The 17,256-nt window shown below is 37.3% G+C and overlaps 2 protein-coding genes across 32 annotated transcripts in view; one reads left to right on the top strand and one right to left on the bottom strand.

Moving 5' to 3' along the window:
- ABI2 (abl interactor 2) overlaps window positions 1–17,256 on the top strand; it is a 163,373-nt gene that overhangs the window by 81,934 nt on the left and 64,183 nt on the right. For all 31 annotated transcript variants that reach the window (XM_057503670.1, XM_036928038.2, XM_036928040.2 and 28 more), the window contains one exon: window positions 2,541–2,699. In XM_057503670.1, coding sequence (XP_057359653.1) covers window positions 2,541–2,699 — 159 coding nt within the window. The remainder of the gene's footprint in view (window positions 1–2,540; window positions 2,700–17,256) is intronic.
- The window catches only part of RAPH1 (Ras association (RalGDS/AF-6) and pleckstrin homology domains 1), a 113,294-nt gene continuing 110,717 nt past the window's right edge, over window positions 14,680–17,256 (bottom strand). Inside the window, exon 20 of the transcript XR_005033159.2 lies at window positions 14,680–16,953. The gene's annotated coding sequence lies outside the window, so the exon portion shown is untranslated. The remainder of the gene's footprint in view (window positions 16,954–17,256) is intronic.

The raw sequence follows: 17,256 nt of genomic DNA, 5'->3' as shown, positions 1-17,256 counted from the left end.
GACTGTAATGTCAGTGTAGGTTTTCATTTCATTTGGGTAAATACCTAGGGAATGCGTTGCGTTGCTGGTTTGTGTGGTAAATGAATCTTTGACTTTATTATAAGATTCTGTCAAATTGTTTTCAAAAGTGGCTGTAAAGTTTTGTAGCCCCACCAGCAGTTGCTCTGAATAGTTGTTGTTAGCACTTTAGCACTTTATTTTGTCAGGTCAGGTTTTTTTTTTTTTAACTTTAGCCATTTCCCATGTGTTTCTCCTTGGTTTTGATTTGCATTTCCCTGATGACTAATGACGTAGGACATCTTTTCATGTGTTTCTTTGCCCTCTGTGTATCTTCACTGGTGAAATGTCTGTTGAAATGTTTTGCTCTCCCTTACATCTTTAAATAGGGTTGTATTCTTATCATTGGGTTCTTTTATATTATGAATACAAGTCCTTTGCCAGTTATGTGAGTTGCAAATATTTTCCTCATTTTGTGACTTATCTTTTCATTCTCTTAATGGTGTACTCTCAAAGAGCAGAAGTTCTTCATTTTGATTAAGTCTAGTTGAGTGATTTTTTTCTTTTATGGATTGTGCTTTTTGGTGTCATATTTACAAACTCTATGCAGCATCACTGTGGACTTAACATATAACATGATATTTTAGACTGGATCCAACTATATAAAATTCATAATGGTGTTAACTTTCAGATATTTTTAACTTGAAGGTCCTAGGTTTGTATTAGTTTGTTACAGATTAATTACTAAAATGCCAAAAATATATTTGTCTCTGGTGATTCAAATGACAAAATACACCTTTTAAATAAGTTTATTAGATTATTTTTTAACATTTATTTATTTTATTTATTTACTTTTATTAAAGTACATTGATATACAGTCTTATGGTGGTTTCACATATACAACACAGTGGTTCAGTGTTCGCCCATATTATGAAGTCATCACCCCCTCCAGTGCGGTCACTGTCTATGAACATAGTAAGATGTTACAGAGTCATTAATTGTATTCTCTGTGCCTGTGACCTACCTATATTGTGATTGTGAACTGCAGTGCCCCTTAATCCCCTTCTCCCTCCACACCCACCCCCCTCATCTCCTCCCCTTCGGTAACCACTAGTCCCTTCTTGGTGTCTGTGAGTCTGCTGCTGTTTTATTCCTTCTGTTTTGCTTTGTTTTTATACTCCACAAATGAGTGAAATCATTTCGTATTTGTCCTTCTCTGCCTGGCTTATTTCATATTAGCTTATGTTTTTACATTGCTTTTTTTATCATGGTTACAGACACTTAACAGTAGATTATGTTTAAGCTTGAATACTCAAGATTTTTATATAACAATTGATTTTTAGGTTTTGGTACTATTATATATAAGAAGATTCAATGGTATGGCAGATCTTGAGTGCCTTTATTATATTCTTCATTTGAATCCAAGTTTGATATATTTATGGAGTTCCTCAAGACCAGTTATAGTTATATAAGACCATTTTACAATCATGGATAAGATGAAAAAATTTGTCAGGTGTTTTTTTCCATTGTTCCTCCCCCCTCTCTTCCCCCACTGCCCCTTTTCCTTTGCCACCTCATTCCTCATCCCCTTGTCCTCCCTCCTCCTCTTCTCTTCTCCCTCCCTCTCTTGCCTCCTTTTATTTCCTGCCCACTGGAGTGATCTCTTGTAGGTGCTCTGGGGCTCGGTCTGTCTGTGACAGTAGGTCCTCAGCTGAGGATTTGAAGTGGGAGTGGAGTCAAGATAATATTTAGAAATTGGATTGCTTTGGGAAATGGGATTAAGAAAGAGTGTCTTCAGTTGGCATTAGCTGTTGAAGTACCCTCAGTAAAATACAGTGAAATTGCTGATAAATTATGTACAAGTTCAAGAATGATATTTAAAATGAGATATATTTTGATTTGCTTTTTGTATAATTTTAAATTTCTTAAACTCTAATTTTAAGACAAAATAATCTAACTTTTGAGATAGTTATTTTTGATTGAATAAAGACATGTTTGATTTGGAATCAATATCACTTGACCTTTTGATGAAATATTTTGTTTTCCTTTAAGCCTGTTGCTTGTGTCAAGTTCACTACTACTGCTACTATTATTATTGTTTTGGAGTTAGACTGTGTGTCACACATTTTTTTTTTTTGCTTTCCCAAATGTGATTCTTAACTTGTTGAGTTTAGTTTTCAGTGTTTAGTGACTGTATTTTGGTGGGGGTAGAAAGTGTGCCATAAATTTTAATTAATTGTGATGATTTTGAAACCATATCAAATTATTAATTTAATAAAATCATGATGCTAATTGGTAATCTGTTTAGAGGTAGCTTTTCCAAACTTAATCACAATTTTATTTATCTTTTCCTACTTTTGCACTTTGATGTAATGTTATCTGAGCAATAATTGTCACCTTGCATTATGTTTGTCAGATAGCAATTAAATTAGCTAAAAGTTATTTTCAGTGATCTTATTAAGACTGAACATTGTACTAAAAGTATTTCATTGTCTGAGGTGATTTTGTTTTAATGATAAATTTATGTTCTATCCATTTTTCAGGTCATCCTGTTCAGTTCTACAGCATGAATAGACCTGCCTCTCGCCATACTCCCCCAACAATAGGGGGCTCGTTGCCCTATAGACGTCCGCCTTCCATAACTTCACAAACAAGCCTTCAGAATCAGATGAATGGGGGACCTTTTTATAGCCAGAATCCAGGTTAGATTTTCTTTTGTATTCTGCAGAAAGTATCTAATAAGAATTTAAATTACAGAGAAAAAGCCTTTAGTTACAAATGACTGGCACATGATAGGTGGTTAGCACTATTTGTTGAGTGAATAGAAAAATGCATGCAAGGTTGGTAATACTGTATCTTATGTTCCTTTTTTTTATGAGTACATGGTTTTCATATAAAGTCATAGAACTTAATTTTTCTGAACACAATCTTTTTGAATGTGCTAGTAATTATTTGCTTTTAAAACTAATGTGGTGAACAGTATTTCCTTCTTTAATAAGATATCCTTGCTCTATGAATAGTAAATAATTGAAAATTGAGTATATGAACAGCATTTATAAATGGCAAAGGAAAAGGGAATTGACATGTTTGAAACTGCTTTGTGTTAGGCAGTTATACTATCATACTCAATTCTCACACCAAATCTGTGGTGGGAAAACTGGGTCTTGGACAGATTGACCCAGTTATAACTGGTACAACTGATCCAGAGACCAGTTGCATAAGAAATATTAATCTGTCACATGTTTAATACTATACATAATCATTATTTTTGCTGCTTCCCCAGAGAGGATAAGAGCAAATATTAAACTCTTATGACTATTGTGGATGTGATTTATTAACTTTCTAGATTTTTGCCAAGAGGCTATGTATGATCACCTCTAATGTTAGGGGGCAGACCCTGTGCCATCTGTGATAAGCCCTGAATTTTATGGAGCTGAACTCTGTCATGGCTACCACCTTTTGGTGAAACCCTGACATATCCTGTGGAATCTTTTTTTTTTTTAATTTTGTTATCATTAATTTACAGTTACATGAAGAACATTATGTTTACTGGACTCCCCCCTTCAGCAAGTCCCCTCCACAAACCCCATTCTGGTCACTGTCCATCAGCGTAGTTAGATGCTGTAGAATCACTACATGTCTTTTCTGTATTGCACAGCCCTCCCCATGCACCCACCCCACATTATACATGCTAATCGTAATTCCCCCTTTCTTTTTCCCCGCCCTTATCCCTCCCTTCCCTCCCATCCTCCCCAGTCCCTTTCCCTTTGGCAACTGTTAGCCCATTCTTGGGTTCTGTGATTCTGCTGCTGTTTTGTTCCTTCAGTTTTTCTTTGTTCTTATACTCCACAGATGAGTGAAATCATTTGGTATTTGTCTTTCTCCACTTGGCTTATTTCACTGAGCATAATACCCTCTAGCTCCATCCATGTTGTTGCAAATGGTAGGATTTGTTTTCTTCTTATGGCTGAATAATATTCCATTGTGTATATGTACCACATCTTTATCCATTCATCTATTGATGGACACTTAGGTTGCTTCCATTTCTTGGCTATTGTAAATAGTGCTGCGATAAACATAGGGGTGCATATGTCTTTTTCAAACTGGGCTACTGCATTCTTAGGGTAAATTCCTGAAAGTGGAATTCCTGGGTCAAATGGTATTTCCATTTTGAGCTTTTTTAGGAACCTTCATACTGCTTTCCATAGTGGTTGAACTAATTTACATTCCCACCAGCAGTGTAGGAGGGTTCCCCTTTCTCCACAACCTTGCTAACATATGTTTTTGTTTGTCTTTTGGATGGTAGCCATCCTTACTGGTGTGAGGTGATATCTCATTGTGGTTTTAATTTGCATTTCCCTGATAACTAGCAATGTGGAGCATCTTTTCATGTGTCTGCTGCCCATCTGAATTTCTTCTTTGGAGAACTGTCTGATTAGCTCCTCTGCCCATTTTTTAATTGGATTATTTACTTTTTTTTTTTTGAGAAGGCATCGCTCATATTTATTGATCAAATGGTTGTTAACAACAATAAAATTCTGTATAGGGGACTCAATGCTCAATGCACAATCATTAATCCACCCCAAGCCTAATTCTCAACAGTCTCCAATCTTCTGAAGCATAACGAACAAGTTCTTACATGGTGAACAAATTCTTACATAGTGAATAAGTTCTTACATGGTGAACAGTACAAGGACAGTCATCACAAAAACTTTAGGTTTTGATCACACATTATGAACTATAAACAGGTCAAATATGAATATTCGTTTGATTTTTATACTTGATTTATATGTGAATCCCACATTTCTCCCTTATTATTATTATTATTATTTTTTAAATAAAATACTGAAGTGGTAGGTAGATGCAAGATAAAGGTAGAAAACATAGTTTAGTGTTGTAAGAGAGCACATGTAGATGATCAGGTCTGTGCCTATAGACTAAGTGTTAATCCAAGCTAGACACGGGCAATAAAACATCCACGGATACAGAAGATTTCTCTCAAAACGGGGGGTGAGGTTCTAAGCCTCACCTCTGTTGATCCCCAATTTCTCACCTGATGGCCCCCCTGCAACTGTGCCTGTCTTAGGTTGTTCCTCCCTTGAGGAATCTTACCCGTCTCTGGCTAACCAGTCATCTTCCGGGGCCATACAGGGAAATGTAAAGTTGGTAAGTGAGAGAAGCAATATTGTTTGAAAAGGTTAGCTTTTTACTTCTTTACAGATTTATGCCCTGTGGTTTCTATGCCCAGCATTTGTCTTGAGGTATCTTTATCACTTGGAAGAATTATGATACTTGGTAAATTCGATATGAGGCACAAATTCTATTTAAGGGTTGTAATTAGGAAGGAAGAAGAAAAGCTATAGAAGTAGCAGACGGAAGAAAACCTGGGAAGATTGATTATTTCTTTGACATATCTTCTTGTAGAGTAACTTAAACATGTATAGGTTTTAAACTACTAATTAAATTGCGCACACACATTAACATAATAGGAATAAAGTTACATAACCAAAGCAGACCTATATTTACCAGCCATCTCCAGTGAAACCAAGAAAACCAGTTAGGCATCCTAGGCATTTGTGAAAATTTATCTATGATATGATGGCTATTGTCCAACTGAACTTGAACAGTCTGAGAGAAATCAGACAAATTAAAACAACCCATTCCTGGTAACTGTTCACATCCCATATGTTCTTTTAACAGTAAATAGTCTGTAGTTGTAAGATTTTGGAGCGCAACAACTTGCACTTCTCCTAATTCTTGGTTGAGTTCCAACAGTATAGATCCAGTCAAATTTGTTGTTTTACTGTATGCACAGGCCAGCTTAGATATCTCCTTCCTCATTCCCATGGCAAGTCCAGGAACCGGTGGGATGAATGCAGCTACAACTGTAGCAGTGCCTGGATCTTTGTTGAGGTTTTTTGATGATCATCTTCTGGTATGACTCTTCCAGAGAGTGCTGATGTTGGAAGTTCTTCTTCATATCGTATCTTAGTTCATTTTCGGGGTAGCCCAATTAGGCTTTGATCCTCTGTATAAGCACAAACAGACCCTTTGCCCACACTTTGATATGCCCTTTATACCATTGTGTAGAACTCATTGGAGGTCACCACACAGGAACTGCTTTTTTTTTTTTTTTAAAAGAAAGGAATATTATCAGAAAAATGTACCTCCATAGCTGATCATCTGACACCCTTTAAGTGATCAAAATTAAGGATATTTAAAGCATGCATTAATCGTTGATTTATAGTTAGTTTTATCCTATCAGGGAGTAATCCCCCTTTTCTTTCTTTCTTTTCTTTTTTGTTATCATTAATCTACACTTACATGAAGAATATTATGTTTACTAGGCTCTCCCCTATACCAGGTCCCCCTATAAGCCCCTTTACAGTCACTGTCCATCAGCATAGCAAAATGTTGTAGAATCACTACTTGTCTTCTCTGTGTTGTACAGCCCTCCCCTTTCTCCCACCCCCCCCCCCATTATGCATGCTAATCTTAATATGCCCCTTCTTCTTCCCCCCCTTATCCCTCCCTACCCACCCATCCTCCCCAGTCCCTTTCCCTTTGGTACCTGTTAGTCCATTCTTGGGTTCTGTGATTCCGCTGCTGTTTTGTTCCTAAAGTTTTTCCTTTGTTCTTATACTCCACATATGAGTGAAATCATTTGGTATTTCTCTTTCTCCAGTTGGCTTATTTCACTGAGCATAATACCCTCCAGCTCCATCCATGTTGCTGTAAATGGTAGGATTTGCCCTCTTCTTATGGCTGACTAATATTCCATTGTGTATATGTACCACATCTTCTTTATCCATTCACCTACTGATGGACATTTAGGTTGCTTCCAATTCTTGGCTCTTGTAAATAGTGCTGCGATAAACATAGGGGTGCATCTGCTTTTTCAAACTTGATTGCTGCGTTCTTAGGGTAAATTCCTAGGAGTGGAATTCCTGGGTCAAATGGTAAGTCTGTTTTGAGCATTTTGAGGAACCTCCATACTGCTTTCCACAATGGTTGAACTAATTTACATTCCCACCAGCAGTGTAAGAGGGTTCCCCTTTCTCCACAGCCTCGCCAACATTTGTTGTTGTTTTTCTTTTGGATGGTAGCCATCCTTACTGGTGTGAGGTGATACCTCATTGTAGTTTTAATTTGCATTTTTCTGATAATTAGCGATGTGGAGCATCTTTTCATGTGTCTGTTGGCCATCTGTATTTCTGTTTTGGAGAACTGTCTGTTCAGTTCCTCTGCCCATTTTTTAATTGGATTATTTGTTTTTTATTTGTTGAGGTGCGTGAGCTCTTTATATATTTTGGATGTCAAGCCTTTATCGGATCTGTCATTTATGAATATGTTCTCCCATACTGTAGGGTATGTTTTTGTTCTATTGATGGTATCCTTTGCTGTACAGAAGGTTTTCAGCTTGATGTAGTCCCACGTGTTCATTTTTGCTTTTGTTTCCCTTGCCTGGGGAGATATGTTCATGGAGAAGTTGCTCATGTTTATGTCCAAGAGATTTTTGCCTATGTTTTTTCCTAAGAGTTTTATGGTTTCATGACTTACATTCAGGTTTTTGATCCATTTCAAATTTAATTTTGTGTATGGGGTTAGACAGTGATCCAGTTTCATTCTCTTACATGTAGCTGTCTAGTTTTGCCAGCACCATCTGTTGAAGAGACTGTCATTTCCCCATTGTATATCCATGGCTCCTTTATTGTACATTAATTGACCATATATGTTTGGGTTAATGTCTGGAGTCTCTATTCTGCTCCACTGGTCTGTGGGTCTGTTCTTGCACCAGTACCAAATTGTCTTGATTACTGTGGCTTTGTAGTAGAGCTTGAAGTTGGGGAACGAAATCCCCCCCTCCCCCACTTTATTCTTCCTTCTCAGGATTGCTTTGGTTATTCGGGGTCTTTGGTGTTTCCATATGAATTTTTGAACTATTTATTCTAGTTCGTTGAAGAATGCTGTTGGTAATTTAATACGGATTGAATTGAGTCTGTATATTGCTTTGGGCAGGATGGCCATTTTGATGATATTAGATCTTCCTAGCCAGGAGCATGGGATGAGTTTCCATTTGTTAGTGTCCTCTTTAATTTCTATTAAGAGTGTCTTATAGTGTTCAGGGTATAGGTCTTTCACTTCCTTGGTTAGGTTTATTTCTAGGTATTTTATTCTTTTGGTGCAATTGTGAATGGAATTGTTTTCTTGATTTCTCTTTCTATTGGTTCATTGTTAGTGTATAGGAAAGCCACAGATTTGTGTGTGTTAATTTTGTATCCTGCAACTTTGCTGTATTCCGATATCAGTTCTAGTAGTTTTGGAGTGGAGTCTTTAGGGTTTTGTATGTACAATATCATGTCATCTGCAAATAGTGGCAGTTTAACTTCTTCTTTACCAATCTGGGTTCCTTGTATTTCTTTGTTTTTTCTAATTGCCATGGCAAGGACCTCCAGTACTATGTTAAATAACAGTGGGGATAGTGGGCATCCCTGTCTTGTTCCCAATCTCAAAGGAAAAGCTTTCAGCTTCTCGCTCTTCGGTATGATGTTGGCTGTGGGTTTATCATATAAGGCCTTTATTATGTTGAGGTACCTGGCCTCTATACCCATTTTGTTGAGAGTTTTTATCATGAATGGATGTCGAATTTTGTCGAATGCTTTTTCAGCATCTATGGAGATGATCATGTGGTTTTTGTCCTTCTTTTTGTTGATGTGGTGGATGATGTTGCTGGATTTTCGAATGTTGTACCATCCTTGCATCCCTGGGATGAATCCCACTTGGTCATGGTGTATGATCCTTTTGATGTATTTTTGAATTTGGTTTGCTAATATTTTGTTGAGTATTTTTGCATCTGTGTTCACCAGGGATATTGGTCTGTAATTTTCTTTTTTGGTGGGGTCTTTGCCTGGTTTTGGTATTAGGGTGATTTTGGCTTCATAGAATGAGTTTGGGAGTATTCCCTCCTCTTCTATTTTTTGGAAAACTTTAAGGAGAATGGATATTATGTCTTCTCTATATGTCTGATAAAATTCTGAGATAAATACATCTGGCCCGGGGGTTTTGATCTTGGGTAGTTTTTTGATTACCACTTCAATTTCTTTTGTTATTGGTTTGTTTGTTTAAATATTGTGTTTCTTCCCTGGTCAGTCTTGGAAGTTTGTATTTTTCTAGGAAGTTTGTCTAATTCTTCTAGGTTTTCCAGCTTGTTAGCATATAGGTTTTCATAGTATTCTCTAATAATTCTTTGTATTTCTGTGGGGCCTATCGTGATTTTTCCTTTCTCGTTTCTAATTCTGTTGATGTGTGTTGACTCTCTTTTTCTCTTAATAAGTCTGGCTAGAGGCTTATCTATTTTGTTTATTTTCTTAAAGACCCAGCTCTTGGTTTCATTGATTTTTTCTATTGTTTTATTCTTCTCAATTTTATTTATTTCTTCTCTGATCTCTATTATGTCCCTCCTTCTGCTGATTTTAGGCCTCATTTGTTCTTCTTTTTCCAGTTTCGATAATTGTGATGTTAGACTATTTATTTGCGATTGTTCTTCCTTTAAGTATGCCTGGATTGCTATATACTTTCCTCTTAAGACTGCTTTCGCTGTGTCCCACAGAAGTTGGGGCTTTGTGTTGTTGTTGTCATTTGTTTCCATATATTGCTTGATCTCTATTTTAATTTGATCATTGATCCATTGATTATTTATTAGCATGTTGTTAAGCCTCCATGTGTTTGTGGGCCTTTTTGCTTTCTTTGTACAATTTAGTTCTAGTTTTATACCTCTGTGGTCTGAGAATTTTGTTGGTAGAATTTCAGTCTTTTTGAATTTACTGAGGCTCTTTTTGTGGCCTAGTATGTGGTCTATTTTGGAGAATGTTTCATGTGCACTTGAGAAGAATGTGTATCCTGTTTCTTTTGTATGTAGAGTTCTATAGATGTCCATTAGGTCCATCTGATCTAGTGTGTTGTTCAGTACCTCCGTGTCCTTACTTATTTTCTGTCTGGTGGATCTGTCCTTTGAGGTTAGTGGCGTGTTGAAGTCTCCTAGAACAAATGCATTGCATTCTATTTCCTCCGTTAGTTCTGTTAGTGTTTGTTTCACATATGCTGGTGCTCCTGTGTTGGGTGCATATATATTTATAATGGTTATATCCTCTTGTTAAACTGAGCCCTTTATTATTATATAATGTCCTTCTTTATCTCTTGTGACTTTCTTTTGTTTTGAAGTCTATTTTGTTTGATACTAGTACTGCAACACCTGCTTTTTTCTCCCTGTTGTTTGCATGAAATGTCTCTTTTCCATCCCTTGACTTTTAATCTGTGCATGTCTTTGGGTTTGAGGTGAGTTTCTTGTAAGCAGCATATTGATGGGTCTTGCTTTTTTATCCATTCTGTTACTCTGTGTCTTTTGATTGGTGCATTCAATCCATTTACATTTAGGGTGATTATTAAACGATATGTGCTTATTTCCATTGCAGGCTTTAGATTCGTGGTTACCAAGTGTTCAAGGTTGGCTTCTTTAGTATCTTACTTTCTAACTTAACTCGCTTATTGAACTTTTGTAAACACTGTGTGGTGATTCTTTATTTCTCTCCCTTCTTATTCCTTCTCCTGCATTCTTTATATGTTGTGTGTTTTATTTTGTGCTCCTTTGTGTTTCCTTGTACTGCTTTTATGGGTAGTTGATTTTATTTTTTGCCTTTATTTAGTATTTGGTTATTCTGCTGTCTTTGCTGTGATTTTGTTTTCTGTGGTGACATCTGTTTAGCCTTAGGAGTGCTCCCATCTAGAGCAGTCCCTTTAAAATACCCTGTAGAGGTGGTTTGTGGGAGGCAAATTCCCTGAACTTTTGCTCATCTGGGAATTGTTTAATCCCTCCTTCATATTGAAATGATAATTGTGCTGGATACAGTATTCTTGGTTCAATGTCCTTCTGTTTCATTGCATTAAGTATATCATGCCATTCTCTTCTGGCCTGTAAGGTTTCTGTTGAGAAGTCTGATGATAGCCTGATGGGTTTTCCTTTGTGGGTGACCTTTTTCCTCTCTCTAGCTGCCTTTAAAACTGTGTCCTTGTCCTTGATCTTTGCCATTTTAATTATTATGTCTCTTGGTTTTGTCCTCCTTGGGTCCCTTCTGTTAGGAGTTCTGTGTACTTCCGTGGTCTGATCGATTATTTCCTCCTGTAGTTTGGGGAAGTTTTCAGCAATTATTTCTTTAAATACACTCTCTATCCCTTTTTCTCTCTCCTCTTCTTCTGGTACCCCTATAATGCGGGTTTGGTTCCTTTTGGATTGGTCACACAGTTCTCTTAATATTCTTTCATTCCTGGAGTTCCTTTTATCTCTCTCTTCATCAGCTTCTCTGTGTTCCTGTTCTCTGATTTCTATTCCATCAGTGGCCTCTTGCACCTCAAGTAGTCTGCTCTTAAGTCCTTCCAGAGATTGTTTTATTTCTGTAATCTCCTTCCGGACTTCATCCCTTAGCTCTTGCATATTTCTCTGAAGATCCATCATTATGGTTATGACTGTTATTTTGAATTCTTTTTCAGGAAGATTGGTTAGGTCTATCTCCTTATCAGGAGTTGACTCTGTGATTTTGGTCTGGATCAAATTCTTCTGCCTTTTCATGGCGATAGAGGTAGTTGTGGTGAGCTGGCACGTGTGTAGGCTGGAAGAACGTCCCTTCTTGCTGGTTTGTGGCCTTCCTCTCCTGGGAGAACAGCGACCCCTAGCAGCTTGTGCTGGGCAGCTGCGCACAGATGGGGTGTTTGATTCTCGCCCAGCCGCTGTGGAAGAAGCTCTGCCTGGTTGCTGTGGGCGTGGGTGCTACCGGTATGGCAGAGTTGCGCCTGAGGGGGAACAGGTGGGTGTCTGTTTATCACCGTGAGAGGTCTCCAAGCTGCGCTGCCACCCAGGGGTTTGGAGCACCTGGAGTTCCCTGGGATTCCCAGTTACTGGGCCGAGTGTGCCGGGATGCTTCTGTCCAGCTTTGGGGTCCCTGTCCCTTTAAGATTTTCAAAGAGCACTCACTTCTCTTTTGTTACCGGGGCGCTGGCTGCAGGACCCCCACTCACAGGTCTTACTGTCCTGTTTCCCTAGTATCCAGCACACCACGCTCTGTGTGTCTGCGCTCCAGTGCAGATGGCTAGGACTGGTTGTTTAGCAGTCCTGGGCTCCCTCTCCCTCCGCACTCTGACTCCTCTCCTCCTGCCGGGAGCTGGGGTCAGGGACGCTCAGTTCCCGCCAGGTTGCGAGTTGTATCTTACCCCCTTCCCAAGGCGCTGGGTTCTCACAGGTATGGATGTAGTCTGGCTGTTGTTCTGTGTCTTATGGTCTCTCTTTTAGGAATAGTTATATTTGTTGTATTTTCAAAAATATATATGGTTTTGGGAGGAGATTTTTGCTGCCCTCCTCACGCCGCCATCTTGACTCTGCCCCTAGGGACATCTACTGTGGAATCTTGCAGAAGAAATTTGATCCTCATTCTACATAAACACAGTTTAAAAAGAATGCTTTTATATTTATTCTCGCATTTGATTGTTATATGATCCTTTTCATCTGTATTTTACAGGTGAGGAAACGGAGGCTGAGGTAATGGTCAAGGTAGAATTTGAATTTAGGTCATCTGACTCAAAGTTCATGTTCTTTCTTTTGTACTATCCTGCTCACCTTTAGGTTTTTCTCTTGCCCTCCCAGGTCTCCTCTTTTGCTTGGGAGAAGGGAGAAGCCCACACTATTATGTAAAGTGCGTTAGGGCCCAAGCCCTCATCAGTCTTCCATACAGTTATATCCTGGGAATAATGTTCAGTAACTGTTGAATATTGAATGAATCTCTTGTTACATTATTCACATCCCTTCACTGTTTTGAGTCCCTTTTGTAAATTAAATGCCATATTATAGTCTAACCAGTGCACTGTAGTGTGATGACCAGCTGCCTCGGTTGAAATAGGCTTCTCTTACTCCTGTCTTTGCTTGTTCTTAGTAGGTTTGGTTTTGCCATTCTTTTTTACTCATTTTGAGCTCAATTTTAACAAATCTGCCTGTCTTTTTCATCATTCTGCTTTTAAATCATGTGCTCCCATGCTGCAGGTGCTATTTTGTACCAAATGCATCTTTTACTTTTAAATTTTAGTTTGTTACATACAGTCTCTTTCATAGTTCTGCTGAAAGTAAGCTGTTCTCTGGCCTTTCTGGAAGTCTAGATAGTTATTGCTTAGGGCCCTTATTCCCTTCCTTATTGTTACATAGAGTTTTGAAAGAATTATTTCAGTCCAAATGGGCTAGTTCCATAATAGAACTGAGAGATGCTTCCCTGTGAAACAGCTTGGGACCAAGTGTGCATAATACTCAGATCAACAAAGATATTTCTTTTTTTTTGTTGTTGTTGTATAATTCCATTTATACAAAATATCCAGAGAAGAGAAAGCCTTAGCAACAGGATGCATATGTGTGGCTGTCGGGGGCTGGGTGGAGATGGGATGGGGAGGAACTGCTTAATGGATAAACAGTTTTACTTTGGAATGATGGAAAAATTTTGGAACTAGAAATAGTGGTTACACAACATTCTGAATGCACTAAATGCCACTGAATTGTCCATATTAAAACAGTTACCTTCATGTTATGTGAATCTCACTTTGATAAACAACAAGGATATTTCATGCTGTGTACATGTCAAAATATTAGTCTTGTGAGAACCTGGTTGGTAAAATTTATTTGAAGGCAGTTATTTAAGCACACATTTAAATGTGTTTTAAATGCATATTTCAATACATTGTAAATCTTATTCTAATATACTTGAAAGTATATGTTAAAGTAGGAAAGTACCCTACTCTGAAATGATTTTAGTGAAAGTATATTTCACACTCATGGGAAGTAAACTGAGATTGTTGAGCCTTCTGCATAATGTGTGAGACAATTTAGGTAGCTTTTCCCCCCCATAGTCCTCTCTACTCAGTTCTGCCTTTTCCTCCAGGGATGTTGGTAATTGTTTAAAAAAGGTTACTATAGTTTTGTTAGTTGATTAATCAGAGTGCTTTATTCTAAACAAAAAATTTTATTTTACAAAACCTGTTCTTTGAAAAATTTTTTGTGAGACTTAATGTTTTACAAACCAGTGTTTCAAGGCTTTTAGATATTATCTTCATTTCATTTGCTTTAGAATATTATGTGCCTTTTGTTAACCCTACTGGTCTTACAATGGTCCCTGTTTTTTCTTATTTAAAATTTGTTGTGCTTTCTCAAGTAACTAATTCCCTGACTTAACAAAGTGATCCCAGGTTTGTGTTTTATGAGCATATTTTTTGAAGTTGGAGGCCTGACATGGATGCATGCTTCTGAAGTGAGCTGACAGGCTGGGATTCATGTGAATGTAAATCCAGTGAGGTTTTCTGTGAGACATAAATCTTGCAGCACTATTACAATATTTAGTTTGAGTTTGACAGGGTATTACAACATAGGAACTAAAATATGGAACACCAGGTGTCTAATGCCAAGTCCTAGGAGCAGAATAATTGTTTTCTAATGAGATTATTTCAGAAATAAATTAATGAAAGGAACACTTTGATCAGGGCATAACTGAAACTCCTATTGTTCTTATTGTTTCTTAAATCTAACCCAGCCCCAAAAATGAGTACACCAATTTATTATTCATCTTGTTAGCAGCAGAGAGAGTCATTCAGACAAATAGGTCTAAGTTAACAGTTTTATTTTAAATATAAACATTAAGCACCATTAAGATAAATAATATCTGTGTATCTACATACATGCATTTTTACATATACACTTACATATATAAACATGGTTTCGTAAGTGTCTTAGTTCAGGCTGCTATAACAAAAGTACCATAGACTGGATGGCTTATAAGAACCAGAAATTTATTTCTCACAGTTCTGAAAGCTAGAAGTCAGAGATCAGGGTGCTGCTGACATGGTCAGTTGGAACCCTCATCCAGGTTGCAGACTGCTCTTGTCTTGTTGTATTCTCACATGGTAGAGAAAGAGAAAGAGAGCTCTCTGGGGTTTCTTTTATAAGGGCACGAATTCCATTTGTGAGGTCCCTATATTCATGACCTAGTCACCTCCCAAAGGTGACCTCACCTAAAACCATTACATTGGGGGTTAGGATTTCAACATACGAATTTTTGGGGGGACACAAACATGCAGTCCACGACAGTAAGGAATCAATAATGTGATATTTAAGTGCTTTGGTAGAAGATAATCCTACATTTTAATGGTCATATTTTCTTAAAACAAAGACTACTAATCTGATTCATAAAGTGGAATGTTGGTGACTGCATATAGTTATATGAGATTGAGGAAATTGTGAATGAGTATGGTGTTTTACACAGGCAATATGTCAGGCTTTAACCCCTGAATGTTAATAAAAACAACTGAAAAGAAACAGTGGAAAAGCAATATTTGGTTGGTGATAATTGCAAAAGAGAAGCCATAACACATACTCTCTAAATGGTAGTTAAGTTACAGCATTACCATAAATTTCCAGAATACAGATGTTATGGGGCTTTAGCAAAGTATAAGTAAAGAACATAGCAAGAAGCTATTTTCAAGTCCTCTTTTTAGAGCACTCTTTAGGGTTTGTTAATGAATGTTTATGGAGAACAAAAAGCAAGAAAACAACTGAAAAGTGTTAAGGATGACCAAAGCAAATAGACTCTCTATCCTGATCATTAAAATAGACAAGTTGTATTTTTAAACTGTCTTAATTTACTATTTTTTCTTGGCATAACAGTGATTTTTTTTTTTACCTCTAAAGAATAACAAAAGTGATCCATCTCTTTTAACTCTTGTGAGACTATAAGACTGATAATTATTTGGTAACCATATTTTTTCCATAAAAAAGCTCATTTTATTGAGTATGATTAAATACAGTTTGCTTTTAAATATTCATTGTTCTAAGTTGCTATCCATGTTTGGAAAACATTTCACTCTTAAACTGCTTAAATTATTTCTCTTACTGGAATGTAAAATATAAGCAACTAAGGGCTACCAAGATATATGACCTCTAAAGGTGATACTCTTTGATGGTTTTGGAAGTAGTACTTACAGAGTGTTTCTTTTGTCTGATTTTTTTCAGTATTTATAAAGCTGTAAAAATAAGTTGTAGAAGAATTATTTTTTTCCAAAACTCTTTGGAATGGATATTTTAAAACAGTACACCTCAGGGATTATGCTCTAAAGGATTATAAGTAACCAGGAAGGTCATGCCTGGAAAGTCTGTATATTTCATCATCACAGACTCATCCTCTAAGTGTGGTTTGCTTCCAGAGCTTTTTACTGTTTATACATCTGTCTTTTACATTGTGCACATAAGCTGTAGTTCCTTCAGCTCTTCTGCTTGAGGTTTCTTTGTAAACTCCAGTCACTTGGTGACACTACCTCTTCACATTAACTTCTCCATTGCGCATTGTGAGCGTAACATTACTGAATTCAAGTTTGGAGACCTTTTCGTAGTTACAGGGAAAGGATCTTGTCATATGAGGAATCCTCTTTGATGAGTGGAGTGAAAACAAGTTGATAGTGACGTCTTGCTTTTGCCTCTTCATGCGATGCTTGGGGCTGGGACTAAATGTTGCAAACAATTCTTCATGTCAAAATCCTGCTTGAATTGTCCTTGAATGGTTCATTTCAACTCAACTCTAAGTAAGATAAATCTAAAGTAGGATGTTCCCATTCACTGGAGTGGTCCAGAAAGAAAATGCTGTATCTGAATTAACTTGGACCATTATGTAAAAATTTTGCCCCAGGCAAAAAAGTAGAATTTGGGGCAATTCTTATAAACTCCATCTGGAACTGAAGTTTTTAATATGCCCTGGATTGGCTTTGAAAAAGTCAACTTGTTCTGTTATCAAGTAATTCTAAGGACAATCTGGGGTTAGTTTTTACCGGAGTGGCTGTTGGTGGGCTTCTTAGAACTACTATCGTTCCAGATTTTCACTTTCAGAGCTAGGAAAGAAAGAAAACATTGATCTTTAAAAATATTTAACCTACCTAAAAAAATGACTGTTCTAAGTTAAGCATCTAATCACTTTTTTTTAGCTGAGTAGCAGAATGCCTTTTTTTTACCAGAAGTGAAAATTCTGCTTTTCTGTTACAGGGCAAGTTGGGATAGGTGCTAACAGAGGAGGAGCATTTTATCTTACTTGATATGAACATCTGGTCTCTGCTTTTCTAGTACCAGTTGTCTGCTGCTCTCTCTCAGTTTTTTTATCTGTTCTGTTTCTGCTACCTTCTCTGTTCATATGTGTT

The sequence above is a fragment of the Manis pentadactyla genome, chromosome 6, assembly GCF_030020395.1.
Source record: "Manis pentadactyla isolate mManPen7 chromosome 6, mManPen7.hap1, whole genome shotgun sequence".
Lineage (NCBI taxonomy): Eukaryota > Metazoa > Chordata > Mammalia > Pholidota > Manidae > Manis > Manis pentadactyla.
Note: the sequence above shows the minus strand (reverse complement) of the source record. Positions and strands in the feature narration are given on the sequence as shown.